Source organism: Pygoscelis adeliae, unplaced genomic scaffold, assembly GCF_000699105.1.
Source record: "Pygoscelis adeliae isolate BGI_AS28 unplaced genomic scaffold, ASM69910v1 Scaffold420, whole genome shotgun sequence".
Lineage (NCBI taxonomy): Eukaryota > Metazoa > Chordata > Aves > Sphenisciformes > Spheniscidae > Pygoscelis > Pygoscelis adeliae.
This window is the reverse complement of record NW_008823871.1, coordinates 898068-910483: the sequence shown is the minus strand read 5'-3', so window position 1 is coordinate 910483 and position 12416 is coordinate 898068. Positions and strand designations below refer to the sequence as shown.

General features: G+C 46.4%; 1 protein-coding gene across 1 annotated transcript in view; it reads left to right on the top strand.

Annotated features, from left to right (window-relative positions):
* Nucleotides 1-1492: 1492 nt before the first annotated feature.
* Nucleotides 1493-12416, top strand: part of MRPL21 (mitochondrial ribosomal protein L21) — a gene marked incomplete at both ends in the record, with an annotated part of 15551 nt that continues 4627 nt past the window's right edge. Inside the window, 4 exon segments of the mRNA XM_009333986.1 lie at nt 1493-1566; nt 5928-6013; nt 9096-9259; nt 10799-10851. Coding sequence (XP_009332261.1) covers nt 1493-1566; nt 5928-6013; nt 9096-9259; nt 10799-10851 — 377 coding nt within the window.

Sequence of the window (12416 nt, the reverse complement as noted above, 5' to 3'; positions counted from 1 at the left end):
CTGGCGGGTGAGCCCCGGAGCTCTCCCGGTGGGGGAAAGCTGCAGAGGTGAAAGGGGCGCAGGAGGAGCGACTCGGGTCCTTACCGGCATCAGCCTTGGAGCGGCCGGAAAGCCGGCGGGGGGAAACGTTAACAGAACGGAGAATCAACTTCCCGCACTTCTTTCTAGCCCGGTGTGAACCTTTCAGCAAAATCCAGGGGATGGGGGGCGTGCGGGGACCCCGTCAACCTCCTCCCGTCCTCGCTGGGCTGGGAAGCTGGGAGGGTGTGTGTCGTGGGAGCAGACGGGGGGGCTCGGGGGGCCCTGGCTTCACATCGGGGTTTGGTTTTCAGTGTCAGGTGAGTGTAACCTCGGTGAACTGCAGCTTCTGCAGGCGAGGTGGTTAAGTACGTTTAGTTTTAAGGGGTTTTGCTAGTCCCTTGTATCGGTCACACTTCGGATGATGGGTGAAAAAGGGAATGGTCCTGCAAGGAAGCTGTGCACGGTCTGTCTTTTAGTTAAGCACATTGCTCTAGAAAGAGGATTGTTATCCCTGAGATAGCGTAGGGATAAATCCCTGAGCACGTGTTTTGAGGCCTTCACCTCTTTCTGCTGATTAACAGTGTGTGCGGGTCCAGCTCCTTTCCAGAAGATGCTGAAGCTACCCTCAAAGTGTAATTTAAGTTGTAGTAAACCACTCATTCTTTGAAGATTTGTGTATTGGAACAGTAACACAGCTTCACTGTTTCGGTGAACGTTAGCTCGCGTATATGTAGCTCTGAAAAGTCCAGAGAAGGGCAACGAGGCTGGTGAGGGGTCTGGAGAACAAGTCTGATGAGGAGCGGCTGAGGGAGCTGGGGTTGTTCAGCCTGGAGAAAAGGAGGCTGAGGGGAGACCTCATCGCTCTGATTCTATGATTCTATTTTTTTTTTTTCACGTGGCATTGCGGTGCCTGCTCGGGAGCTACAGGGCCAGTGAGTTCCTGGAGACGCGCCTTGTCTTCCTTCTCTCTTCGGAGAGGAAACTTTGTAAGGCTTAGTAGAAGTTGCTGAGAGTCACCTGGTGAATGTTGTGTAATGGCTCCCCTCCCCTTTTTGGAGGGCCCAGAGGGCTGGAAAGGATCCTTCTGGCAGCATCAGTTAGTGCTCGGAATTAAGAGAGTGCACCACAGTGTTCTTCGGGCCACCTCTTCCTCCTCTTTGCCTTTCAGTCACGTTGTTTTCCAAAAGAAGTGGGATGCTCTGAGTCGATCCATATTAAATTGTCGTGTCTAGCTGGAAGTGTCACTTGAAATAAGTGTGTTTGCAGTGGGAGGCCTTTCTCTTATCCTGTATCTTGTATGGCTTCTCCCTCTATCTTTGCCCGTCATGATAAAACCAAACAAAGCTTTTACAGGCAGGAAAATGGTACCACGAAGCTGACCAGTGCTGCGACACTTCAGCGTTGCTGTAATGCTGCCTCACCAGGGACTAAAAGCCCAGCAGCTGCTGCTTATTTTTAATTCTTTTCCCCTCTCTCCCTTTTAGCCTTCTTGCTTTCGTCTGCGGTTCGGCACCAGAGTTCCCAGAGCACGTCACTGCAGCAAGGGTAATGTCAAATGACTTTCTGCTTTGCTTTTTTGCCCCTTGAAATGCTGATGTTCTTTGGTGGGGGTGGGGAGGGCAGCTTGTTTTTCCTTTGGAAAGAATGCTCGTCTGCCCCCTTTGTCAGTCTGTCGCTTCCCAGTAAGTTTTGGACTCTCTGCCTACCTTCGGTCACCTTTGCCAGAAGGATGCTTCCATCGATTTGTGAGGTTAAGCAGCAAGAGTCTAGAGACAGATAATTAGATCCTCCACTGAGAAAAGGGCTGCAGTGTGGGCTCAGCCCATAGTAGACAGCAGAGAAGCCACTCAAGTCAGGACATTGCAAACTCCTCAACTGCAGAAAGGGCTTCAGCTGCCACTCATCTTTTTAGGTACAGGTAGTCTGCTCCCCAGGCAAGGTTCATCTTCTGCCTGGAGTCTCCAGTAACTGATAAATACTGAACCTGCACTGCAGTCTTCATAAAATGTGATTAACAGCCCAAGCGCTACAGGACACCGAGCCAGGAAACTTCAGGCTTCATTTGTTTCAGCACTTTGAGAGCTGCTTGTTTGTGTCTTGTTTTGTTTCCTCTGCTGGGATTTCACGCGGAGGTACTTGGAGAGAGCTGCAGGCTGTGCTGCTGCTTGCTTTAACCAGGAGGGGACACTGCAGAAATAGAGAACTCCTGCGAGCAGCATCGGGGAAAAATGGCAAGATTTGCTCGTTCCCTCTGCGCTGCTGAAGGGTGCAGGGGGTGGCCTCTTCCCGCTGGTCCTCACGCTCGTGGGAACACAGTTTGGATCCTGCCTCTGTGATGCAGCGCCCAACATTATTACTAAACCCCACAACAGACCAACGAAGCCTTGGTGCTTGTGGTTATATACTTGCTCGCAAGTGCTTTGAGTTTCTGTTAAATTTTTTTTGAGGGTCACAAAAATGATGAGGGGGCTGGAACACCTCTCCTGTGAAGAAAGGCTGAGAGAGTTGGGGTTGTTCAGCCTAGAGAAGGCTTCGGGGAGACCTTATTGCAGCCTGTCAGTACTTCAAGGGGGCTTATAAAAAAGATGGCGGCAAACTTTTTAGCAGGGCCTGTTGCGACAGGACAAGGGGGAATGGCTTTAAACTAAAGGGGGGTAGATTTAGACTAGATCTAAGGAAGAAATTGTTTACGCTGAGGGTGGTGAGACACTGGCACAGGTTGCCCAGAGAGGTGGTGGATGCCCCATCCCTGGAAACATCCAAGGTCAGGTTGGACGGGGCTCTGAGCAACCTGATCGAGTTGAAGATGTCCCTGCCCACGGCAGGGGGGTTGGACTAGATGATCTTTAGAGGACCCTTCCAGCCCAAACTATTCTATGATTCTATAAATCAAAGCCCTTTGAGAGGTGTTGCTGGGCATTACAGGGTAAACTGATACAACGCAACTGCTGTTGTGTTAATTTTGCCTTCTTTCACTAGCGTCTGATGTTTTTTCCTGAATATTTTAGGCAGTTTGCACATCCTGTGTTATTTATAGGAAGTGTGGATCTCAGTGCACAGGAAGTTCTGATCTTCCCATTTGTGATGGAGATGGTATTTACTGAGCAGCACCTTTCTCTTCAAATTTTGGAAACCGATACCTTTCTGGTCATCTCGTTGAGATCCGGGGTGAATCTCCCTCCTCTTTAAATCTAAGATTGTCTTTGTGGTATCGTAGATTCTTGCTTAATGAGGAACTATAATCTGATGCCTTTTGGTCATGTGTCTCTTTCGGAGTAAAGGCATTTGGCACCTCTCGGGATAATCTCTGAAAGCTGCAGGATGGGCCGTGTGCCTCCTTTCCCTGCCCCCTGAAATGTGTATCGCAGTTCTGATGAAAGTACTGTCCCTGGTTAGAGTGGTGCTTTTCTCTCCAGTTCTTTGGGAACAAATCAATAGTTTTTATAACTGGCTCTTATGCAGAGATGTAAACAGCTGCCTCTGGTCCTCCTTGTTGTTGCTCCTTGTCCTAGAGATCTTGAAAAACAGCTAATTATAAGCAAGTGCCATTTGCATTTTTTCTGCTCAAACTCACACTGTGAGTTTCACGTAGCGTTTCATTTTTGAGTCAATACCCTGTGGCACATTTGAGCAGCGTTAATTGTTGTTCAGCTTTGATGTTTTAAACGGGGTTCTCGTGATTTAGTGCTGTCTTTGCCACTGTCAAGGAAGGCAGCGTCTGCATGCGAATACCTGCGGTACTGACTGTACAGGGCTTGAGGCAGTCAGGAATTAGCTCAGTTTTGAGGCAGAGGATCCCTCCCAGTGATAATCTTGAGAACAGCAGAAAGAATCCACCGTGATAGCTAATGAGAACATGTTGCTGGCTGCTAGCTGAAACGCCCCTGGCAGTTCTCAGTCTTTCGTTCTGTATCAATACTGTAGCCTGCTTGCCTTCAGGCCCCCGGTTTATTCACTAGACTGAAGGTGTCACGTGTTGTGCCAGCCATATACCATTTTCAGTAAGCAAGAAAGCAACATCTAAGTATGGAAAGTAGAGCAGGCTTCAGGTAAGATGTCTTCTGCACAGAATTTGTCGTTCAGGTGCTGGTGCAGTTTGAGTTGTGATTGCTCCCGTGATTGTGTCAGTGCTGAATGGTCCTAAAGGGACGTGTCTGTGATGATCGGGAGTCCCCCGGGCTGGTCACCAGGAAGGTCTTCAGGGACTGATGCAACATTTTGAAATGGAGAGGCTCTTGTCTCAGCGGTACAGTTGCAGAGTGTTTGAAAAGAGATGTTAATAACATCCTCCATCACAACAGTGGAAGCTACCCTTTCAAGAAGAATAAGGATTTAATTTTCACCTTTTAGCAAAGTATCTTGGTGCTCAAAGTCATCATGAGGAACAATGCTTGTGCTTGGCTGGATGGAAGTGGGACAGTGCATGTTCCTGCTCCCTTCTGTGGTCAGCCTGAACCAAGATAGGCATGGGTCTGAGCAGTCTTGTTAGATGCCTCTGGTAGTCCCTCCCCGGTGTGGTATTGTTGATTGTAGACAGACATGGTAGTGGCACAGAAGAGGCTTTTGGGCTAAATGTTTGTGGTATTAAATGCTGAATCGCACTGGGGGTGGGAGAAGCCGTTATTATTGCCATTCAGGGAATGCAGCTGTAAGTGACAAAGGAAGAGCAGCCTCATAACTCTCCTGTAAAGAACCCAGCTGTGGTCTTATGGCCCTCTCTAAACTATCTATTTAACAGAGAAGAGCTTCAAAAAATAGAGGGGAAAAAAGGATGCGTGTGAGTCATTCATGTGTAGTGCTCAAGGCTGGTCTAAGAATGCTCATTAGCCCTTCTTCCCCATCAAAGGCACGTTGCCTGCTCCCGGATGCTCCCCACTATTGGGTAACTTCAGGGCTTTGTACTGGGTGCTGAAGTGGGTTGAGGAGCGTTAATGCGTTCAGCCTCTCAGCTGTGGTGGAGGTAACTTGGAAAAGCTTAACAAGAGCCTTTTATCTAAAACTCAGGTGTAAGCGAGGCTTAAGGTAGGTCTGTTCCCATTGGAGTTGGTGTCAAAATTCCAGTCTGTAAAAACAAGGCGGTGGAAAGTCACGGGTGGTCGCTGAGCTTGATCACCACTAGCACGTCCGGCTGCAGATCTCAACGTCAGGAACAAGTGATAACCTAGCCTGCGTGAATTTTCAGTCTGTTTCTTTCTGCACTCTTCCTTTGTTTCAAACTATGTCAAATAACATTCTGAAGTGGGAAGTAAAAAAAAAAGAAAATCCATTTCCCCATACTGAATTTTATGATAGGGTGGGAGTAAAGCAAACCAACCACTGAGGCATTTATCCCTTTTTCTTTAAGCTTGCTGCAATTCATGGTGGACCTAAATGACGTTAAGCCCTGGGAGCAGCGACTGTGTTTGGTAGAGCATTTGCAGGTTGAACTCGGAAATGAGGCCAAGTGTTTTCTGCATGTTTTTGAACAGCCTTCTGATACGGGCTGCAGCTTCAGCACTTTTGCAGCATTTCTTGTCCTACTGGAGTGCTTCTGCCAGGTGCTGGGAGGAAGGTCTGGGGACTTTGCCATATCCAGTGGTCTCCATTGGATTAAGTCCTAGGGAGGTAACACGGCTTTTGCCTTGCCTGCCACCCTCTGTCTGTAACACTTAAGACTGGAGTAGAAAACCTCACCTTGCTCGTGAGCTGCTGCAAAGTGAAACGTGATATGTGGGAAATTGCCTTCTGGTCCAAGTGGGCTTTGGGGCGAGTCTTTCATACTGACAAATCATTAAGTCTGTACAACTTCTGCTCCCCCAACTTTCTATTCCATCTCCAGCTTCTTCTACCTTTTTTCCTTTCTTCATGTTTTACATCTCTTGACAATATCTGTTTCCTACAAGTGAATCCTACCTTATCATTCACAGACTTGTTGCCAAAACTTCTCTGACTTCACCCCCATGGCCTGAAGTGGAACTTCCAGATCCAGTAGAAGAAGCGAAGTACCATGCAGGTAAAGGTCTCAAGTCTCCAAGTGAAGACTAGCACTCCAGTATTGCCATTGGTGGCCTGATTGAGCATAAATAAGCGTCTTCAATGACTGGAGCTAGTTTTTGTTCTTCGCATTTTTGTCTAATTTCTGGCATGAGTTAATGTCACTGGACTTGTGCTCCAGCTGCTGGCATTGGAGATTTGGGTAGAATATGAGGTCTCCTTAGTTTATGACAGCACGACAGGTTGTAACACCCCCAGAGGAATCTTACCTGATGTGATGTGTTGCTTTCTAAAGCATGGAACACGCCTTTTGGACAGGGGAAAACAATTATTTTTCTTTTAATGGATAAATCAAAAAGCTAAAGCCAGCATAAGCAGTTGGATAGTGGGCACATCAGAGAGCTGGTGTATTTTAGTGCATGAAAAAGAATGCTAGAGCCAGCATAAGCAGTTGGATGATGGGCACGTGACAGAGCTGCAGAAGTGTGACATAAGGCAATGAGCAGCTGGGAAGCGACATCACGTTAGTGAATGCATTCTTGTCCCCACATCTAGTCAGGACCGTTGACGCAGCCAGTGGTCCTCCTGAAAGGAGCACATGGACTGGGCAGTGGTCAGCTTTAAAAGTCAGCAAGTGAAGTGCCCGTAGCTGTTTAGCAGCCATCCTCATTGCTTAGCCTTACTAGAACATGTCAGTCTTCCACTTGTAACCAGACACAGGTTCCCCTGGCAGGTGGGGATGTGAAAACCAAATACAGGGAGGGCGTATGTGTCTAGCCTCATATTGCCCAGGTGGGGCTGTTGTCATCCAGACCGAGCTAGGGATGGTAGTGGGGAAGCCAACACATGTACAGGATGTTTCTCAGAACTAGGCAGTAATGAGCCCCAGTGGGTGAATTTCTTCTACAGTTGCTGTGGTGGTGGCAATTAGCAGTTGTGTGCTTCATGCAGGCAATGAGCTCCTGTGTTTATTAACAGGCAGTCTTACTGTCTCGTTGCGTTAGCCTCTGGGACATCTATGAAAGGCACCTGACTTCTCTGCTTCAGATGGGAGAGACCAAGGAAGTAAAGGAGAGGAGTTCTTTTACAAGGAGAGAGTGAGAAGAGAAAAGCTGAGTTGTGTCCACCTTTTTACAGATAGTCTCCTATCATCTGGCTGAAGTGTGTTAATAACCGTGTGAGCGATGTGCTTTGGAGAGAGCCTTCTGCTCCCGGTCTCCTCTCTGACTGTTTTTCATCCTGCTTTTTATCTCCTTTGCGCTCCTGGGATTGCTCATGTGACAGATGAGTGTTCTGTCCCTGAGCATGATTTCACCCAGTAGTGGACCATAAACTGCTCAGTTTGATTTGCTGAAGCCCTGTGGTGAACAGGGTCCCATGTTCCCCTGACTGATTCACGTGGGATCCTCGGGGCCGCTGTGATTTCCGTGCCTTGTAACCTCCTACTGTTTATGACCTTGCATCATTATCTCCTGGCTGTGCTTATCCAAAGCAAACAATAGCGAGAGTATTTGAATTCTCCCTTCTGTTTTCCCACTGGCTACGGAAACAGCTATGGATATTTTAGGAAGGGTCGCTCCACATGGTGCCGAGATACAAGCCAACAATCAAATGGTAACATCACTTGATGTTTCCTGTCACTAGAGGTGTTTGGAAGAGTTATCAACAGCTTCAGAGCCCAAGTACAGTGAAGAAAAAGTACCTTTTTTGGTTACAAAAAGATGAGAAAGACCTGTGGTAGAAAGTTGAAATTTGACAAGGAAATAACCCTTGGTAGAGCATGACTCTGCGTGTTTTTTGCTAAGAGAAAATTGTAGGCCAGCATTTTGAATTTTTGGGTTTGAAATGTTGACCACAGCACTACTGATATACCTGGATCAGCAGTTTAGAGCTGGAAGAAATTTATTGTACCTGTTGTGCCATTGAGGGCATAACAAAGAGAAGGGGGTTATATTTTTCTCTGGACTTTTTGAGGGGGACCACTGTGAATCAGAGAAAAGAGTACACAGTGGATTTTTCTTCTGGGACAGCAATTCCAGCAACACAGAAGCTAAACTCTTCATCGTAGTGGGAACTGCAGCAACTACTGCCTTGCAAATAATTTCTGTTCTTACCTCTACCTTTAATAGTTTGCATCTGCTGGGTTGAAACTTGGACACTTTCAGAGTGTTCCTGTAAGGGCTGGGTCTGGTTTGACTGGCTGCTAAATTCTTGTCTGTCCCAAATGAATGTTGTTTTGTTTACATTCCAAGAAAAAATGATTCAGCCACTTTTAAGGACAATGAAGAAAATCTGTTTTTCCAGTTACAGAAAAGCTGCTCTTTTTCTGAACAGCTCAGGAGGGTGGAAAGCTGCTATTTGGCAGTGGAATGGCACTCATTAAGCAATACCTTTTGATGTTCCCATAAAAATTGGTTTTGGCTTCGCTGCACAGGAAGCTGATCACAGAAAACTGAGTTTGTTCGTGTGCAGGACCTCCTCCCTGTTATTTGTACTGCTCCCGGCCCCTGCTCTGCATGCGTGTGCATATGGGGAGAGATTTTCTGGAAAAGATTGAGGGAAAGGTCTCTCTTGTCTTTGCTGCAGGTACAAGTTCTCAGGCCAGGCTTTGTTAGTATGCTGGAGCCCTTTTTCCTGTGTACTTTGCCAAACTCTCCATGGTGTTCCTGTGTGCCCTACATAGTATTCAGAGTCCTAGGCCTTCTGCATATGACTTGAAAATTGAGAGGAGCTCCCCTCCAAATGTAGGATGCATGGACAAGCGCTCTTTTCTGGGACGCTTTATATCTGAATACAGTGCATTTTAGGATGCCTAAGAAATAGGCTGAGAAGTCAACAGTCTTAGATTAGCTGCACAGTATATATATTAGGTGTTTACTTACGCATGAGTTTGCCAGCAACTAAAATACAAATAAGTCATTAAGTTTACAGAAGGGAGGCTCACACATCTTAGGAAACAAAATTGCTGTTGATCCTTGCTTAAAGATTCCCAGAAGATAAGAGTTTTGGTGGGAGAGCAGTGTGGCTGAATTAGTTTTGAAGAGCTCTTCACACCTTGCTGGGTTTTCTATGCTGATTCCTTCCCTGCTGTTTGCCAACAGAAGTGGTACAAAAGGTGAACAAGATGATCGCAACGGGGCAGTACGGAAGGCTTTTTGCTGTGGTCCACTTTGCCAGCAAGCAGTGGAAAATAACCAGTGAAGACTTGATTATGATGGACAACGTACTGGAGGCTGAATGTGGAGACCGAATCCGGATGGAAAAGGTGACGTGCCGTGCTTCCACAGTGCCTGTGATGCCATGCTGTGTATGGGGCCAGAGCAAATTGCCTGCGAACATTCCTTGAGGCAAAACCCATAACCAGTTTTTAAAAACACGTCCTGAAGAGCTCCTGTCAGATCTCCCATTCTTACTCCAGCTATTTGCTTTGCCTTAGTTTTGTTCCAATTTCAGTTACTCTGTTAGTGATAATATTATTGTGATTTCTGTTGAACAGGGTTGGAATGAATTGTGCCAGACTCTGTTAGGAGACAGATTTTTGTTGTACTAACTTCATCCAAAAAAAGAAAATTACAGTTGTTTGTTTCTAGAGACAGCAGCTAAAGACTCTGTTTACCTTGAGACTCCAACACCCAAAATACTTGCAGTACTCCCAGAGGTACTGTCACTGCTCAATGCTTTGCAAGATCCTTATCACGCTGAGTGTATTGGGTGGAGGGAGAGGGATGGTGTGTGTAGGAGAGAATTGCCAAGATGCAATTCAGTATCTTTATCCTTATCCTTGGTTAACTAGCAGGAACTTGTAGAGACTCATTAATCCAAATCTTAAATGAAAGATTATGAAGTGGGATTCTGTTGGCTTAATCTTAACCTTGGTTGTTAGAGCCAAGCAAGCAGTTAAGGAGCCAAGCTGGGCAGTTTTTCTACTCATCCATTGCTTTGAAGCCCAGTTTTGAGGCCGCATTTTAAGCATGCCTTCAGCTGTGCCCTGCATCCTTGTATACAACAGAAAGAGGAGTGATTTGCATGGAGTAGCCAGCTAGGAATGCAAAGGTCTGGATGGGAGTGAAGAAGGTGAAAAACTTGCCTAACCACCGTAACCCTTTGGGGATTTCACTGGCAAGTATCTCTCCAAACAAAAGTCAGAACATCTCATGACCATTTATGTGTTGCTTTTAACTGCTGCCATACAATTAGTGTGGGGAAGGAGGCGGTCTCTAAGAAATGCTGCCTCTTCTCACCATATCCGCTCTGGTCCTTTAGTGGTTGAAATGCACTGAAACAAAAGGGCTGGTCCCTGGGGGTGGTCAGTCTCCCCCCAGATGTCCATTTCTTTATTGCCCATCTTGAGGCCTCATGGAGGAGAATGAGCAAAGTGTTTCTCTACTGGGATATGTAGCAATTGCTATAAAAATCCAATGATTTTAGGAGCTGCCATTCATTCAGATCCCACACAAGGCACATGGTTATTCTTCCCTGTATTGCCTTTCATATCTTTTACAACTGTTGGTGAGCCAGAACAGAAAGGCTCAATGTGTTTTGATCAGCGTGAAAGATACTTCTAAAGTATGTTTTAGTAGGATAAGCTGTCCTGGAAGACTGTCTGTTTAATGAATCTGTTTCTTGCTTGTTAGCTGCCTTTCCCCACCGTCCTTCTCTAGTAACAGTGTCAGGTTTGAATTGTGTAAAGGCCTGTTTTTAAGCAGTTTGACTCCTATATGGTGACTGTAGAATTTGGAAGTTATTGTCTGCATTTCTACTGGGACAATGAACCGGTGATATATGCCTGATTTATTTTCTGTAGGTTTTGCTGGTTGGTGCTGACGACTTCACGCTTATTGGAAGGCCGCTCCTGGGGTAAGATGTCTCATACAAGAATTGTCTTCAAGACAATACTTGTACTTAATTGTAGCTTTAGGGCTCCTACAGTCCCTGAAACTGAAGAGAAACCTGGATTTATCAGCACTAGCTTTTTTCCCAGCCCCGTGGCTTTTGAAAGAATCACCAATAAAACAAGCTCATCAGCCTCTGCTGACTCTAACCATTGCCGCAGTGCCAGGATAGAGCAGCAGTACCCATTTCTAAGGTAACTGTAGGATATTCACCTCTGTTGGGTTGGATCTTTTTCCCATGGTATAAGCCTTGCACAAACTAGCAGTAAATCTTGTTCTTCAACATCTTACTCCCTTACCCTAATTTCGGTGATAGTCATCTTGGAATAACCCAGAAATCCTTTCCCATCCCTTAATCCCTTAATTTGACTTGGGCTTTTTAACCCGTTTCCTTTTGCCCTTGTCTTAACCCAGCAGGCCTTAATCTTAACTTTAGAGTTCCTAATTTTCCCTTCCTCCTAGTCACATAGTCCAGCAATCACAGAACTGGGGAGGAGGAGTTCACCCCCTTGGCACCGTCTCCATCCCAATGCTGTCAGGCTTGCTATACAAACTGGCAGAACATCTGGTTCTTCAGCCTTTTCTTTACCAAAAGAAAGTGGTGTGTGGAGCAGGTGTTATTGCTCAGCTCTTAGCACTAGCCAGAAGCAAAGTCATGAACTTGTTGTTTCCCCAGGACAAGAGGTTGCAAGTGCTCTAAGTATCTGGTCTGGTTGCAGGCTAAACCGCGCATTTACGTGTTAGCTTGAACTGCAGCAACTTTGGCAGAGGATGGTCAGATAAGGAGGATTGTATGTAACTTGTATGTCTGAGAATTATTTCTTGGTGGCTTTTAGATTCAGGTTAGAAATACCACATGGTTTCAGACTGGTTTCACTTCTGAGTGTTTCCTCTGGTACCAGGGGGCTGTTGGTATTTAAGAGTTACTTGTAACATGCTTGCATGGTTGATAACGTGACTTTAGTTGCACTGGTGGTAACTGCCTCGGGTTCCCTGTGTTAGACAGGATTTTGAGGGCTGCCAGTCCTTTTAGCAGTACTGCACATAGATCTGGAATAGCAGATCCTTGGGAGTCTTTGAATTATTGCCAGATATTGCACTTGTGGAAGATTTTAGGAAGGGGAATCTCATTATTAGCACTAGAAATGTCATCTTGCAGAAATTCAAATAAGAGCCGAAGTTCTGCAGATGGGGATCTGCCGTGTCAGGTAGTTTAGGAGCACCATCCTTCACCTGGCTCTCTCAACTAGTGGCCCTGGGGTGGTGGTTCTTTGCAACTCTCAGTTTGTGTGCTGGAGTTGGTATGTGGCCTGAGACCCAGGAGCTCTGGGACAGGAAGAAAAACAGCTCTTTGGTTCCTGCAAGTGCTCTAAGTGTGTGGAAAGCGTTGTCAGTTGCTTGAAGCAGACCAAACTGCACATCTGCCAGCGTTAGCTTGAACTCCAGTAACTTTGGCAGAGGAGGATCAGCGGGAGGAGGAGGCGGCCGACCAGGCAGAATGAAAGGCTGGTGGGGAGGTGCCATCCTCCC